This window comes from Sinocyclocheilus rhinocerous, unplaced genomic scaffold (assembly GCF_001515625.1).
Source record: "Sinocyclocheilus rhinocerous isolate Xijiao unplaced genomic scaffold, SAMN03320098_v1.1 scaffold990, whole genome shotgun sequence".
Classification (NCBI taxonomy): domain Eukaryota; kingdom Metazoa; phylum Chordata; class Actinopteri; order Cypriniformes; family Cyprinidae; genus Sinocyclocheilus; species Sinocyclocheilus rhinocerous.
In genome coordinates, this window is record NW_015652301.1 from 1,068,001 (window position 1) to 1,085,223 (window position 17,223).

The 17,223-nt window shown below is 36.2% G+C and overlaps 3 protein-coding genes across 5 annotated transcripts in view; 1 reads left to right on the forward strand and 2 right to left on the reverse strand.

Annotated features, from left to right (window-relative positions):
- Positions 1-193: 193 nt before the first annotated feature.
- Positions 194-5,013, reverse strand: LOC107714579 (transmembrane protein 127-like). The gene is made up of 4 exons (XM_016520452.1): positions 4,712-5,013; positions 3,811-4,144; positions 3,212-3,376; positions 194-1,168 (listed from the first exon to the last, which is right to left on the reverse strand). The coding sequence occupies exons 2-4, from the start codon at positions 4,046-4,048 to the stop codon at positions 858-860; spliced, it is 714 nt and encodes a 237-aa protein (XP_016375938.1). The 5' UTR covers positions 4,049-4,144; positions 4,712-5,013; the 3' UTR covers positions 194-857.
- A 1,530-nt stretch (positions 5,014-6,543) lies between these two features.
- Positions 6,544-12,705, forward strand: ciao1 (cytosolic iron-sulfur assembly component 1). Of its 2 annotated transcripts, none has more exons than XM_016520454.1 (7): positions 6,544-6,828; positions 7,644-7,792; positions 8,193-8,304; positions 10,253-10,341; positions 10,446-10,650; positions 10,747-10,822; positions 11,748-12,705. In XM_016520454.1, exons 1-7 carry the CDS (start codon positions 6,690-6,692, stop codon positions 11,980-11,982), a joined length of 1,005 nt encoding a protein of 334 aa, XP_016375940.1. In that variant the 5' UTR covers positions 6,544-6,689; the 3' UTR covers positions 11,983-12,705. The 2 variants fall into 2 exon arrangements, with proteins under 2 accessions (XP_016375940.1, XP_016375941.1); XM_016520455.1 differs by having other exon boundaries at positions 10,446-10,641; positions 11,748-12,704.
- Positions 12,706-13,850: 1,145 nt separating this feature from the next.
- The window catches only part of LOC107714583 (ubiquitin fusion degradation protein 1 homolog), a 6,113-nt gene continuing 2,740 nt past the window's right edge, over positions 13,851-17,223 (reverse strand). Inside the window, exons 1-11 of one of the 2 annotated variants that reach the window (XM_016520457.1) lie at positions 17,005-17,152; positions 16,843-16,875; positions 16,640-16,761; positions 16,424-16,554; positions 16,242-16,314; positions 16,093-16,161; positions 14,895-14,963; positions 14,739-14,786; positions 14,512-14,600; positions 14,344-14,425; positions 13,851-14,194 (exon numbers count right to left, since the gene is read on the reverse strand). In XM_016520457.1, the coding sequence (XP_016375943.1) occupies positions 14,120-14,194; positions 14,344-14,425; positions 14,512-14,600; positions 14,739-14,786; positions 14,895-14,963; positions 16,093-16,161; positions 16,242-16,314; positions 16,424-16,554; positions 16,640-16,761; positions 16,843-16,875; positions 17,005-17,125 (912 nt within the window). In that variant the 5' untranslated portion in view covers positions 17,126-17,152 and the 3' untranslated portion in view covers positions 13,851-14,119. Of the gene's footprint in view, positions 14,195-14,343; positions 14,426-14,511; positions 14,601-14,738; positions 14,787-14,894; positions 14,964-16,092; positions 16,162-16,241; positions 16,315-16,423; positions 16,555-16,639; positions 16,762-16,842; positions 16,876-17,004; positions 17,153-17,223 lie in introns of those variants that run through there. The other variant, XM_016520456.1, reaches the window with a different exon arrangement.

The window sequence follows — 17,223 nt, forward strand, 5'->3', positions numbered from 1 at the left end:
CACAATGTGATGTTGGCAAACCTGAAAGCCTCCAAATTACAGGTACATAAAATTTTTGCTTTCTAGTTTCTTTGAGAGTCTATTTCAACCAGATAATAAATCATAAAAAAAAATGTCCATCCATCTTGGGTATTTGTGGCTATATGTGCGTTAAAGTAACATTACAATAACTGATTGAAATTTTTTTTTTTTCATGCAATGGGATAAATCCAGAAGCGTGCAGATGCGGCTGCATCCACGGACTATTGATGAATTAAAATAAAGGATACTTTGATACCTAGCTTGATTAAAAATAATAATAAAAACAAAAGTAACACAATTGTGACCACTTGAAAAACAGGAACAAAAGTCAAAAGTGCAGCTCGACATTAAAAATGGAAAACATGATAAACTTGTGATAAAGCAGAAAAAAAGACAAACCTTTGGGAAAAAATAAGACTAATTCCCCACAGTTTAGTGTGCCAAAGAGGCTCCCGGTAAATGCATCTTCAACAAGCATAATGCTGAGATGCTGTACATATTTCAAGTCTTTATTCAATAATAAAGCCTGGCAAAAAAAAACTTTTTTTCAAAATCTTTGGGGTTTTATTGCCGGATACATGCAAACTACTACAAGATGAATTCGAATGGAATCCTACAAGCAATGCTATAATTATTCTCTTTGATTTATTCCATGCACGCAAGCTCATTTACGCTCATTTAAATGTGTGCATGGATATTGGCATTCTGCATGATCTGGAATACTGAATATATATTCATTTTTGTTGGCGCACCTAAAATCTGAACATCATTTCTCTATCTGAAGGCCAAAGGTGTGGCGTTGGGCAGGGAACGCGTGGGGCGACGGCGGTTGGCGATCAGGGTGTGTAGGCCGGCGGAGGCTGGAATTGGTTGGCAATGTCATAGTCAACTGGGTATGTTTCACTGCTCTCCTCCATCTCTGAGAGGAGCTCCAGGGCCTGCTCCTCCTCCTCGGTGGGGTAATGACGGAGCAGGTTGGCCGCCGTGGCTAAAATGGAGGCTCCGCCTGCACCGGCCACCAGGTAGAAGCTGATGGCAAAAGTGACGTAGATGAGCGAGCCGTGGTACTTCTTGTGCTGCTGCTGCAGGGACAGAATCAGTTCCGAGGCCCAGTAGCAGAAGCCGATGACTGTAGCGCACTGGAGCACTGCAATACAGAGATTCATGAAGACATTAAAGGGTTAGTTCACCCAAAAAATTAATTGCTCACAAAAAGTATTCTCGTAGCTTTGTATAATTGCGGATGAACCACTGATGTCACATGGATTATTTTACAGATCTCCTTGCTACGTTTCTGGACTTGAGAACTATAACAAACAAACTGGCTTTAAACAAAAATATCTAGCCATTTGAAATTAGAGGCAACCACTGCATTTTAATCATGATCTGCACGGGCAGTTGTTTTTGATTTGATTTAGATTAATTTCAGGATTTAAAACAAAAACAGAATGGTCTGACTTTAGTTGTTATTTATTTATTTGCTACATAAAACATCTGCACGAAACAAAAACAGCAGGTCTGAATGGGATGCACTCTCTGACAGCAGGTGGCGCCTATGAACAGGGTTGCCAGGTTTTCGCAATAAAACTAGTCCAATGGCGTTTCGGGGGGCGTTCCCCTGTAAAAATCGCATTCCGGGGGTTAAATATCACGTTATTGGGGTCGCTTTAACCCGCGGACATGAACAACCACTGCTTTAAAGGGACAGTTCTCTCCCAAAAAAATGAAAATGTAATTTAACCCTTGTACTGTGCTGAAAAACCTTTACTTAATTTTGTGTTCCCATCAAAAATTGCTTTTATGTCTCTCATTATGCTTTGTTATCATCAGATCTTGGATTCAATCTTTTTGTCAGCTTGTTTTCTTTTAGGCCCCATCCACACGGAGACGTGTTTAGCTGTATACGCATACATTTTGTATCGTATAGGCATTTCGTCCACACTGATCCGGCGTTTTGGGAGAGTGAAACCGATATTTTTTTAAACCGGGTCCCAGAGTGGATAAATCTGAAAACGCCGCCCTTGCGTTTTCGTGTGGACAGCGAATCCGTATATTTTCTGAAACGATGACGTTATCATCCCACGTCTCGCCCCTAGTCAAACACCGCTACGTCACGTAACAGCAACAAAAACATGAACAAACACTGAACCATTGTCTTTTTATTAACTAACATTAACACAGATTAATAAATGTATTGTTCCATGTTCGTTTGTATACCGCGCGCAAGGTTTATGCGCATAGTCCAAGCCTTCTTCTCCGTTTTTAGTGTATCTCTGTGGCAGAATTACAGCGCCACATGCTGGTCTGGCATGTATACTACATCGTTTTGTGTCGTTTTGTGGTTTCGTGTGGACACAGATATTTCTTGAGAGGAGGGGGGAAAAAAGATAATTGGCAGTTTTTTTCATTTCTTCTGGGAACTGATTAGTTGTAGGCCTCATTGATTTGAGCTTATGCACCTCAGTTTTTGAGTGAAAAAGCATTATTTGTGCATAATTTTGGCAATGTTCACTCAAAAACTGAGGTGCATGAGCTCGGATCAATGAGGCCTTTGATCAAACAGTTTCAAAAAGAAATAGAAAACGTATTCATAATTTAAACTAATTCAAAGAAAACACGTTGACAAAAAGACTGAATCCCAGATTTGGTAATAATATAGCATTATGAGAGATTTATAAGCCATTTAGTAGGCTCGTCAATTTTGATCGGGAACACCACAAGTGTAACAAGATCGGGGGGAAAAATCCTAAAAAATTATAAAGTTGTTATACCCTTTGTGAGCAAAGTCAGCAAGTTTCAGTCCATTGCAACATTAACTAGGATTTTAGGGAAAAAGAAAATCCATCCTCCATGTGATGTGCCTTAGGTATGTGTGTTGATTATTAAATCCAAAATTGAATCTATTTATCATATAAAGTAATTGTATCTCTTCACAAGACTTGTATTAAACCACTCAATACGTATGGATCCATTTTATCATTCCTTTATGACCTTTTTACTTTTGGTGACCAGGACTTTCAATGGAGGAACAGAAACCTCTCAGGATTTATTAACAATAGTCTAACAGTTTTGGAATTACATGAGGGTGAGTAAATGACGACGGCATTTTCATTTTTGAATGAACTATACATTTAATACTACAAAAAAATAACTCTTTATATTAAGAACTAAATCCTTCATGAATTCGTACCTGTGAGGATGTGAGCGAAAGCGTATCTGCGTGTGATCTTGAGGGCTGGATGTTTGGGTGCAAAGACATCCAACAGAAATGCCGTGAGGCTGCACAAAATGCCCAAGAAACAGAAAGCAGCAATAACCCGCAAGAGCAGGATGGACTGAGAGTTGATGCAGTAATCTGTGAGAGAGAGAATGAACAAAACAGTTTATCATTAAAAGTGCAAGTAGAAGAACTCAGTTTTTGACTTCAAAATGTAATCATGCACACTTCCGTTCAAAAGTTTGATTGCGGTTTCCACAAAAATATGAAGCATCACAGTTGTTTTCAGCATTGATAATATTATTTTAATATAAGTTTCTTGAGCAGCAAATCAGCATATTAGAATGATTTCTGAAGGATCATGTGACACTGAAGAGTAATGATGCTGAAAATTCAGCTTTGATGACAGAAATAAATTACATTTTACAATATATTACAATACACACAGTTGTTTTAAATTGTAATAATATTTCACAATATTACAGATTTTTGATCAAATAAATGCCGCCTTGGTGAGTAGAAGAGACTTTTTCAAAAATCTTAGGTAGTTTATCTTAGTTTGGGATACCAACCCTCGAGGAGTTTGTCATCTATATATCCCAGGACGTCTGCAACACCGAGCTCCTGTCTGGGACAGTTTCCACCATGGACACGGAGCCAGGCTGGTTCTGCCAGGGCCGTACAGAGTGCAGTGATTGAAAGCGCCCCGGGCAGTGCGGATGCTAAACTCCGCTCTGGATGTTTGGGTAGAGCTGTTCCAGCTCTCCTCCTCCGGTTTCCAGGCGCAGCTGTTCCCGGGGGTGCGTACATGGTCTTAAAATCTCTGAAAACCCTTGATTAAAACAGTAAAACTCAAATATACCGGAGTGAGAGTGGACAGATCTGGGGTTTGACCTCCGCTGGGCACTACAGACAAACAAATCAAAACAAAAATCATGTTACAGTAATCTGGAGCAAAACATGAGACTACGTGTGTTTTAATTCATGGAAATGACTAAGAACTGACTGGAACAGAAAGACAACATTTGTAGTATGTTAAGAATTTTATTGATTGATTATACAAATTATAGATCAATAATTAGAGCAGGAAAATCTTGTTGTAACCAATAAAATAAAGAAAATAATATTCAAAACGAATAATATTTTACATGTAGGCATTCAGCAGATTCTTTTATCCAAAGTGACTTATTTTTATTTATTTTTTTTAGTAATAAAACGACTTATTTTGATTATTAATAACAAAACCCTATTGGTAGGCAGACACTAATGATAATACAGCAGCTTAACCTACTTGTTTATAACTTTTAATCATTATTATGTTAACTAATTTTAAATGATTAATTACTGGTCAGAATAAACACACACGTAATAACAGAAAAATACATAAACAATACTGCGATTTTTTTCAATCTTCCAGTTGTATAACAAAAGATTAATAGTATATTATACCTTTTATTTAAACAGTATATTTACCTGTTTGCTGTAACTGAAGCTCCTCTGTCAGTTTTTAATCAGATTTGATCATTTATGACATGAACTGGCCTTACACCTAAACAAAACCCTTTAAAACCTTCTCAAATCCCACCAAAATATAAAACAACTTTGTAAAACAAATATATAATGTGTTCAGTTTCGAATTATCCCTCTGGTCTCCGCTATATCGTAGACATTTTCGTGTGTTTTATTGTTGGTTTCCAGTAAAAAGCGTAAACAATAGTCCGTCCACTTCCTCCATCAGACGGAGAGCTTCTCCTGCCTCGGACTTCCGTTTCCTGTGTGTTGCCGTTTGAACCAATCAGACGCGTCCTTCAGCGGACGTCAGTCCTCGAGCACATGCATGACGTTTAATGTGAAGAATCGAAACTATTCTGAGTAGTAACTAATTACATGTAATCTGGATTACGTAATCAGATTCCAAAAATTAAGTACTTGTAATTAGATTCAATTACATTTTAAAATACTCCTAATCAGATTACTACAGTTACTTTTTTATTGATTACATGATTACATATTATTTACACAATAGCAATAAATTACTCATAATTTATTGATTCTCCCCAATTCCTATTTTTCATCTTTTTAAATGTTCCTTTTTAAAATAGCATACCGCTTATATACTCTCAGAAAGTCTTCCAGTTTTGTGGACATTCACACAAAGACCAGTCACTAGTAGTCAAGTGGCTATAATTACACAGAAACTTGAGAGGCCACACAACATTTGGCCATACAAAAATCATTTTCAGGGGGGAAAAGTGTTTTAGCATTGCATCAACTACTGATAAACACTTTAATTTTTATTTGTATTATTACTCAGTAGGTTATTTAACCATGTATTACTACGTCTTTGGAAGGCTTTTGTCTTTCAAACACATTAAAATGCACATATGTTATTTCTTATTTACATGTAATGCAGGCATTCCCAAACTTTTTTGTCATCTGAATCACTTTCACCTAATATACAGTGGTGTGAAAAAGTGTTGGCCCCCTTCCTGATTTCTTATTTTTTTGCATGTTTGTCACACTTTAATGTTTCAGATCATCAAACAAATTTAAATATTAGTAGAAGATAACACAAGTGAACACAACATGCAGTTTTTAAATGAAGGTTTTTATTATTAAGGGAAAACAAAATGTTAAACTCACGAACTCCAGTTTGGGAAACCTTGACGATGCACTTCATGTTATTAATAACAACGAATGGAATATATTTTCTTACTTTTTGTATCAACAAGATTATCCTATTTAAATCAATGTGATAAATGAGTTTGGTCCAAAGTAATCTAAAAGTAATCAAAAAAGTAGTCAATGTGTAATGTAATGGATTACGTTACAAACTATTCTTTTTGTCTTGTAATTTGGAATCAGTAACGGACTACAATTTGTAAGTAATCTACCCAGCTCTGTCTGTTTATGTGATGAAATATAAGATTTCCTCATAATACACGTATGTTCATGCAGAGATCATTTCACTTTTATTTTACCCTAACTCTTTCACTCTTATTTCACATTGAGCTATTATAGGAAATTAAATAAACCTAATAAACTAAAACAGAAATTGAAGACGTGCTTTCAGTTAAAATAAAACAAAATGTATTTAAATAAAACATTTAAAAAAATAATTAATAACATTAATACAATTTAATTAAAAAGCTAAATTAAGTTAAATGATAATAGGTCTCACTGTATTTGAAAGATTTTAACGTCAACCGTTAAAATAATTACGTAAAAGCTAATTTTCTGCTCATGAACGCTTTCGCTACAGTCCTGATGGTGGCGCTGCTGCCGCGCTTTTGTATCAACAGGAAAACGCTGAAGCACAAAGCAGGAAGTGTGAAGCTGCTGAAAAACACAAGTCTTGAAGTTGTGACATTCGAGAGAGAACCGTGTAGCTGACGGTGGAGGATTTACATGTCATATAATCACAAATATCATACAGGTAACGTTATCTGAAATGAAGGGCGCTCTGGAGCTGCTGCAGAGGGTGAGCGCTCACCCGGACGCTCGCTGCTGGTACGTCGCGTGGAGCCCGTCTGGTACTTTGCTAGCGTCATGCGGCGGGGACCGCGCGATAAGAATTTGGGGTAAAGAAGGTAAAAATACAACGTGCATGTTTTGTTTTTTTACCACACATAGCCGTATGAAACCATGCGCTTATATATGAAAGCTGAAGTATGTCAAGTTGAAGTTAATATGTACAGTGATGCACAAAAAGCAAATAATATAGGCTATGCAACACCCTACACACTGGCTACACTATTTTACTATTTGCTATTTATTTAACATGTAACGTTACTTGCAAAACGGTATCTGATTATAGATTATTTTGTACATACGTATTTTACACATATATATTTATTTCTATTTATATATACATACATACACAGGCGATCACGTTTTTTTGGAATAGTTCGTATTTTTAATACAGACTGCATTTATATGATCAAAAATGTTGGGATAATTCATATTTTTGTAATGTTTTTGAATGACGTCACACAAAGACTGCATTTATATGATCAAAAAAATACCGCAAAATATTCTGAAATGTTATTACAGTCTAAAATAGCTGTTTGCTGTATAAATATAATTAAAAATGTCATTTATTCACATGGCAAAGCTGAATTTTCCAGACACCTGAAGACTGGAGTAATGATGCTGAAAATTCAGCTTTGATCACAGGAATAAATTACATTTTAAAATATATTCAGATAGAAAACAGTTATTTTAAATTAAAATAATATTTTACAATATTACTGTTTTTACTCTATTGAATAAATACAGCCTTGGTGAACATAGAAAAATACAACATAAAAAAATCTTAATTATTCCAAACTTTTCACTAGCAGTATATATTCATCTTATTTTATTTTTCTTGTTTGTGTCTTATGTGTCTGATCTTTATTCTCAGGGGACAGTTGGGAATGTAAGTGTGTCCTGGCTGATGGACACCAGCGTACAGTCAGAACGGTGGCCTGGTCTCCCTGCGGGAAATATCTGGCATCAGCCAGCTTTGATGCCACAACATGCATCTGGAAGAAGACGAATGATGATTTTGAGGTTTGCTTTTGCATAAGCATAGTTTCAGACCCTTAAAAATTCAAGGAAGCGACATCATTCTTAATTATTCCAAACTTTTCACTGGCAGTATATATTCATCTTATTTTATTTTTCTTGTTTGTGTCTTATGTGTCTGATCTTTATTCTCAGGGGACAGTTGGGAATGTAAGTGTGTCCTGGCTGATGGACACCAGCGTACAGTCAGAACGGTGGCCTGGTCTCCCTGCGGGAAATATCTGGCATCAGCCAGCTTTGATGCCACAACATGCATCTGGAAGAAGACGAATGATGATTTTGAGGTTTGCTTTTGCATAAGCATAGTTTCAGACCCTTAAAAATTCAAGGAAGCGACATCATTAACATGTTGTCAGACTGACATGTCCGTCATGTGTGTTTACAGTCCCTGACAGTGTTAGAAGGTCATGAAAACGAGGTCAAGTGTGTCACCTGGGCTCCGTCTGGAAACTTACTAGCCACCTGCAGCAGAGACAAAAGTGTTTGGATCTGGGAAGGTATGTCAGGAACGAATAGTCTCTCTATAGCAAAAATACAAACTTTTTTTTTTTTTTTAGGATGACATGCACTGACGAATAGTTCATAATAAGACAAGTAATGTGTTTTAGGAAAGTACATTTTTGATTTCATTTTCACTTTAAGGTTTGATTTTGACTTTAAGGTAGCAATTTTAAGTTGGTATATGTATCATCATAATTCCCCAGTTAAGTAATCAAAGTAGATTAACACAACTGTTTTGTATTACAAGTTTTCTGAAAGGTTGTTTAAATATGCAAATAAGACATTATCTAATTAAATATGCATACAATATTTGCATACATTTCACGAAATCTGATCATTAGATAAAGCCTAATTCTTGTTTCATTTTGTAGGTATATTAGAGTTAAAGATTTTACAAAATGAATGTTGGATATCTATTTTAATTGCTCTATAAATCAGAAAATACTGTTAACAGCCAGGAGAAAAAAAAAATTTTTTTTTTTATATATATATATATATATATATGTATATCAATCACCACATTTTAGGAATAAAATGTTGTATAAATCAGGAAAATGATATATAAACAAACCTTCAAAATATAGATGGTAATAAAACTGTAAAGTGCTAATGAAGTGGAGATTTTTGGCTCAGTGCATGAGAAAAAATCTAATTTTGAGAAAACAGCCTTGTATTGTAATTGAAATCTACAGACAAAAAAGATAAAATGTGATAAAATAAACATTTAAATGTGTATTTTGGATGTTTTCTTTCCAATAGTCCAAGGGTCTTCAACCAGGGGTCCGCAGTGGTACTGCAGGGAGTCCGCCAATTAATGTTTGACCAAGTAATTAAAAAAATAAATAAATGAAACCAGGGTAAAAAAGTCTATTTTAAATATAAGCACCCTGAAACGAAAGCAAAAGGACCCTCAGTTGATACTGCAATGATATAATATTATTGGCGAACCCGATTTAGCAAACGCTCCATTGCATTTTGAGTTTGAGGTCCGAGAACATGAAATGTTCCTATTCACTGCGTGTTTTTGTAGGTGAGAGTTGTAGCCAATCACAGACAGATCTCTTGAATGCAATGTGCAATCAGAGGTGTTTAAAGGGATAGTTCACCCAAAAATGAAAATTCTGTCATTAATTACTCATCCTCATGTTGTTCCAAACCCGTAAGACCTTCGTTCATCTTCAGAACACAAGTTAAGATATTTTTGATGAAATCCAAGAGCTTTCTGACCCTGCATAGACAGCAATGCAACTGAAATGTTTTATGGCCCAGAAAGGTAGTAAAGACATCGTTAAAATAGTCCATGTGACATCAGTGGTTCAACCTTAATTCTATGAAGTTACAAGAATACTTTTTGTGCGAAAAGAAAAGAAAACTCTCATGTACTCTCATGAACGCGAGGATTTATATGCTGCTTAATATGTAGCTCTGCTTGACACATGACTTGGGGAAGTCATGGCCTAATGGTTAGAGAGTCGGACTCATAACCCAAAGGTTGCGGGTTCGAGTCTCGTACCGGCAGGGGTTGTTGGGGGGGGGGGGGGGGCCCAGAAAGGTAGTAAAGACATCGTTAAAATAGTCCATGTGACATCAGTGGTTCAACCTTAATTTTATGAGGTTACAAGAATGCTTTTTGTGCGAAAAGAAAAAACTCATGAACGCGAGGCAAAGACTGATTTCTATCAAAGGCTATATGCTGCTTAATATGTAGCTCTGCTTGACACTTTTTGTATCGGGGGTCCCTGCTCCATGTCTCTATCGCCTAAGGGGTCCTTGCCTTGAAAAACATTGAAGACCCCTGCACTAGTCTGAAAGCTATGCAAGCAAAATAGCTCAAAAATTGACCAGTGCATGAAAAAAACAACAGTTTTTTTTCTGTAGTGTCTTGACTTACAGTAATTATTAAGATTACTATTATTTGTGTTAAACCCTTTATTTTCCTTCTAGTGGATGAGGAGGATGAATATGAGTGTGTAAGTGTTGTGAATTCACACACGCAGGACGTGAAACATGTCGTGTGGCACCCAACACAGGAGGTATAATATTCACAAACGTGTTATCCAGCACTCTCATTCTTAATGTTTTCACACACATACAAGGACAGCTGTTTTTCTAAAGGTGAAACTGATTTTCTTTTTAGCTTCTCGCATCAGCCAGTTATGACAACAAAGTGTGCATTTATAAAGAGGAGGATGATGACTGGGAATGTAGAGCCACGTTAGAGGGTCACGAATCCACTGTTTGGAGTCTGGCCTTTGACCCTGAGGGACAGAGATTGGCGTCTTGTAGCGATGATCGTACCGTGAAGATCTGGAAGGAGTCGACGCTTGGAGATGGTGAGAGTGGTAGGATTTCAATACGTTTCTTATCTAGAGTTTTACTCTATATTGCTATTTAAGTGTGTAGTTCTTGGCTCGGCTGTGATGGTGATTTTGTCGCAGGTTCATCAGACGAGTCTTGGAAGTGTGTATGTACCTTGTCTGGATTCCATGGGAGAACAATATATGATGTTGCATGGTAAGATGCACTGTGTTAACTTTAAGTCTTAACCCTATAAAGCCTACTGTATTATATTTGATATGTGAATTTCTAAGGCCTCTATATTATCAAAATGATCAAAACTTGTTACACACGCTCAATGATCGCTCAATCATCATTGTATTGCATTGTATTATATGTTTTGAAACTACAGAGCTTTGATCATCTAAGCATTTAAACATATTAATAGGAGATATAGAGTAACAACTGCTATTAATATCATTTTATGTAAGTAGTCTGTTTTACTATTACAAGGATCTCATTCATTTACAAGCTGTGAGAATTTCATCTACTTTTTGGTCATATAAATATCAGCATCTGCACCAAATTGCACATTTTTGAATAAAATTGAGTGAAGGATTTTCCTCAAGTTTGAGTTCCATATTCTCCTATATCATACTTAATGAGCCTTAAAAGCCTGATGTATCAAATACAATACTCAGTCACCTTTTTTTTCAAATGAGGGCCTTAAATGGGAGCAAAAAGTGTGAAATTAATAAGTTGCATGAGGGATTGTTTTCACATTGTTTAGGCATAATTTCTATGACGTTCGGGCATAGTTTCTGCGTTGTAGTTGTTGGGAGCAGAGGAATTCAAGTCTGAAGATATTTTTTGTAAAATGGTATGCTGAAAGTTGTATTTTTAAAGTTTAAAGAGTTGCTATGAATACAACTCTTTGTGTGCTCCTTAGATATTACTTTTGAAGAATATATTGTATTTCCTTTCTTCAGAATAATCCCCGATTTATTCCTTAAATTGTCTTTAATTGGTCTTAAAAAGTCATTTTTATTTTATTTTTTTTAAACAATTTACCTTCATACAACCTGCAGAAACCCTGTCGTTGGCTCAGAGTTCAGAAGCGACGCATGTCATTTTTCTTAATTTTGACGTTCTCTCACGTTAGGTGTCGTCTGACCGGTGCCTTGGCCACAGCGTGTGGCGATGATGGAGTCCGAGTATTCAAAGAAGACCCCACTGTTGACCCAGAGCAGCCCGTCTTCTTCATGTCAGCCCATGTGCCCAAAGCCCACGGTCAGGACGTCAACTGCGTGTCCTGGAACCCGAAGGAGGCGGGACTGCTGGCCACCTGCAGTGACAACGGAGAGTTTGCCATCTGGAAGTACAACTCTGATTCCTGAGCTGGTGAATGACACTTGATCAAACAAAAGCACTGAAGGAGTTTCATGGCTCATAATGGGGAACAATAGCTGTTCTTATTCGGACTGTGTGTGTTGGCAGCACCGGTGAAATGGATCGAAAGACAATACACTCTTTAACTCGCCTCATTCTCTGTTAGTGTTTTTGATGGGTCATTTGTAACTTATCAGAATTTCTTTTGACCGTATGGATTATTTTAGCTTTATCTGTGGCTTAAAATACCTTCAGTGCTTTAATTAAATAAAGCTTCTTGATGCTGAAGATAAAACATCCTAATTTGTCTTTTTATCATGTCCCAGAACCATCAATTTAGATTGATATTAAATGCTTTCAAAGTCTGTTTAAGGAATTCATCTTTAATAGTTGTGTTAAAGTGACTTTTAATAGACCTTAGTCAGGGTAAATGTTTATTTTTTTGTTGCGAATGAAAGTGAGGCTGTGAGGGATTGAAGTACAGTGTTTTCAGTGGATTGAACTGTTGTTTAACAACATGCTGATTCTGGGAAAAAAAAAACTTTCAGTAAACAAAAGTTTCATGTAGTGCGCGCCATTGTAAAGACTGTAAGTCTGTCTTTCACAGCCTCATTTTCAACAATGTTAAATGAAATACGGCGTCTAACCTGACTAAGATGTATATAAGTTAAAACATACCATGATACAATCATAATGGATGTTTATGGGGAATTTGAGAAGGTTCAAAAGTAGATATGCCATTTCTTTTTTTTTTACAAAAATCTGTATGAGCTGTAAAGTTGTTTTAATTTGTCCTTTTCGCAGTGTAATTTCTACTTTTCTGAGAGTTACTGACGAAATATTGGATATTTTACATGGACAAGGTTCGATTTTAGCAAATTTATCACAAGCTGACGTTTAAAAATGTCCTGTTGTTATACTTTCACTTAAACTGTGTTGAAATTATTTTCTGCCATCACTGAAAGAATGTCAAGTTGTATTTGACCTGGTACATCGTGGTGAATCGACTCATTCTCAGGCCATCCAAGATGTAGATGAGTTTGTTTCTTCATCAGATCAGATTTGGAGAAATGTAGCATTACTTGCTCACCAATGGATCCTCTGCAGTGAATGGGTGCCGTCAGAATGAGAGTCCAAACAGCTGATAAAAACATCACAATAATCCACATGACCTCAGTCCGTCAATGTCTTTTCAATTTAAAATTTTTCTCTTCACAGGTATTAATTGATGGACTGGACTGGTGTGGATTACTTGTGGATTATTGTGATGTTTTTATCAGCTGTTTGGACTCATTCTGGCGGCACCCATTCACTGCAGAGGATCCACTGAAGAGCAAGAGATGTAATGCTACATTTCTCCAAATCTGTTCCCATGAAGAAACAAACTCCTCTACATCTTGGATGGCCTGAGGTTGTCAATTTTTAGCAAATTTTCATTTTTGGGTGAACTATTCCGTTAAGTCATATGAACTAATGAAGTCACCGTCACGTTTCATAAAACTCTTACAAATTATACATGGATGTAAGAATGAAGCAGAAGGTATATGATAAATACTCATCCTAAAGTAAATAAAGAACAAGTCTTATGAACTGCAGGGTGATCTTTATTTAAGTCAGTCAGGTCCTAATGGAAATCCAGATGTGTGTCGTCAAATAACTGTCCATGTTTAGTATATGGTAGTTCAAAAAGAGCACAAATAATCAAACAGTAGTTGACTTTCTGTGTCCAGGTCAATGGTGTGTGTGTAATCAGGGTTTTCTGTCTTTTTTGCGTAGGGACTGTCCTTCCCCAGAGAAAGCAATGAAGTTACTGGCTGTATCATCCTGGAGACAAGAATATATGATTAAAATAAGAGATTTGCAAAACCTCTACATAATTCTAAGTATTATGCATATAAATGTTACTGAACAAGTGTTTGGTCACCGGTTTGCGTTTCCTAATATATGAAAAGGGGGATTCAGTATGCCAAACCATTTGTAAAACATCATTTGTCATGTGCAGAGAAACATCAGTCAGGTCCTAATGGAAATCCACATGTGTGTCGTCAAATAACTGTCCATGTTGAGTATATGGTAGTTCAAAAAGAGCACAAATAATCAAACAGTAGTTGACTTTCTGTGTCCAGGTCAATGGTGTGTGTGTAATCAGGGTTTTCTGTCTTTTTTGCGTAGGGACTGTCCTTCCCCAGAGAAAGCAATGAAGTTACTGGCTGTATCATCCTGGAGACAAGAATATATGATTAAAATAAGAAGAGATTTGCAAAACATCTACTTACTGCTTGTATAGCAGTGACAATTTATTAAATTTGTGAATATAGAAATGTTTTGTTTAAACCCTAAACCCTTATTTGCTCCATAATTTCACTTACCGTTTCAATTTTGCGGGGCTGTTGTCTGGAGTTACGGATGAAGGTGATCCTCCCGATTTTGAAATCATAGTTAGGAATTCCTCTGTATAAAATATATATGAAAAAAAAATAGCAATTAAAATGAAAGTTTAGGTTAGACCGTGAGAATGAGAGGAGGTGGGTGGGTACCGCTTGATGTCACTGGGATCGAGGGGTGCTGGACTGGGCTCAATGCCTTTCTTCTTCCCATCTAGACGATTCCCAGAACCGGTAAAGGCCTGCGGAGAAAAACAGGAAGGAAAGACACCAAGATATTAATCGAAGTGAACAAGTCTATTTGTCAAGGTAACATTTTATTTCAAAACAGATATGAAGGTGCACGAGACTGGTGTAATGATAATCGTTGTTTGACTTACTCTGAAACCGATGTCCATCTCATAGTTACTAGGATCAGTTTCCTCTTCCTACCGCAGAATGATAAACATGAGCGTTAAGAACAGCATATATGTGAATTATAATCATAATAATGTGCTGTAGTGTGATGTAAAGGATTTCTGTTTGTCAGAACATACTGTTGGTTCTTCAGGACGCTGCATGTGTCTCTCTGGTTCTTTGTAACCAAGAGGAGCATCAAAGTCCACCTGAAAGACAAAAATTGTGTAATTAGATACACTTAGGTATTCAGTAAATGTAAAACAGATTTGATCAAATGTACAGCACCATTCAAAAGCTTGGGTCAGTAAGATTTTTTATGTTTTTTTTTTGTTTGTTTTTTTTAAGTCTTCTGCTCACCGAGGCTGCATTCATTTGATCAAAAATACAGTAAATTCAGTAACTGAAATATTATTACAATCTGAAATGTTTTCTGTTTGAATATATTTTAAAATGTTATTTATTTCTGTGATCAAAGTTGAATTTTCAGCATCATTACTCCAGTCTTCAGTGTCACATGATCTTCAGAAATCATTCTAATATGCTGATTTACTGCTCAAGAAACATTTATTATTATTACCAATGTTGAAAACAGTAGTGCTGCTTCATATTTTTGTGGAAACTGTGATCCATTTTCTTTAATGAATGGAAAGTTATAAGGAACAGCATTTATTTGAAATAGAAATACTTTGTAACATTCTAAATGTCTTTACTGTCACTTTTGATCAATTTAATGATTCAAAAGCTTGGGTCAGTAAGATTTTTTATGTTTTTTTTTTGTTTGTTTTTTTTAAGTCTTCTGCTCACCGAGGCTGCATTCATTTGATCAAAAATACAGTAAATTCAGTAACTGAAATATTATTACAATCTGAAATGTTTTCTGTTTGAATATATTTTAAAATGTTATTTATTTCTGTGATCAAAGTTGAATTTTCAGCATCATTACTCCAGTCTTCAGTGTCACATGATCTTCAGAAATCATTCTAATATGCTGATTTACTGCTCAAGAAACATTTATTATTATTACCAATGTTGAAAACAGTAGTGCTGCTTCATATTTTTGTGGAAACTGTGATCCATTTTCTTTAATGAATGGAAAGTTATAAGGAACAGCATTTATTTGAAATAGAAACCTTTTTTAACATTATAAATGTCCTAACGTATCAATTTTGATTAATTGAATGCATCCTTGCTGAATAAAAGTATTCATTTCTTTCTTTCAAGTCCTACTGACCCAAACTTTTTGATCAGTAGTGTATATCAGGTATATGACATGTCAGGTATTATTGTGTGCTCATATATTATGTGAACTGTGTAAAATAAAAAAAGCATCCCTACATTCATGTCACACTCAATGATGGACACCGCCTTGTCCGGTTTGGTTTCCATGACACGTAACTCATAAATCTGGAAGACAGAAATTTCTGGTTTAGTGCATCAGGGTTTTTACCACATAAATCATTACACGGAGTAACAGATATAATCACCTTTTCATTATAATTGATAGCGATCACGTCTCCTGTGGTCAAACAGGCGAAATTCCTCAAAGCGTTCTCTAATCTAAAAAAAGAAGATATGAATAAACCAGCACGTTCAGATCTAGATATTAGTTGTTATAATGTTAAAAAATATATATTTTGTGTAAAAGGTGCATGGTATTTTAGCATACACAGCTTTAGGATTTGTGATATCCAGGAAGTCTGGACTCTGCGGCTGGAATTTGGAGTATGTGGCCACCATGAGATTCACACTCTCCACCTGGACCAAACCACCCTCCTCCAACAACAAGTTCTGCATCATCTGAGGACAAAATGAATCCAATAATGTGTCAAAAGCAAAGTGCCTGCAAGATCCAGTAAGAGCCTATCTGCTGTATGTGTTATACCCAGTGAGGGAGGTAACAGATGCCTTCATCTGCCACAAACTCCAGAACACCACAGTGTGTCATTCTGTCTGAATTCTTGTTGGTGAGTTTGAACAGCATGGGGTATGTGATGTTAAGTCTGCCTGAAAAACAAACCACATATAATCACCTAGACATGATAGGAAATACAGTTTTTCATATTTAATTAAATGCATGTAACATACTTAGCTGGTCCAAAGCAGACGGGGGCATAATTACTGAAAGTACAACATGGTATCTGCATTAGTTCAGTGAAATGCAACCCAAATCTACAAAATAAATTCTCTTTCATGTAGCTTTGCTTGCAGTGTTGAAACATCTTTACAGTATTCTAGACCATGACATACTCTTTCCTCCTTTTTCCACATCTGAACGGTCGTTGGGCCCTGCCAGCATGGATACAGAATAACAGCGGTACTGGGTGGAGAAACGGTTCTGGAAAACCCGGCCCACATGGGGCTCAAACATGTTGAAGGAGAACTGATGGAGGAAGAGGACAGAAACAGTCAAAACACAAACTTTGAAGAACACATTGTTTGTGTTTGTGAGTGTGTGTGTGTGTGTGT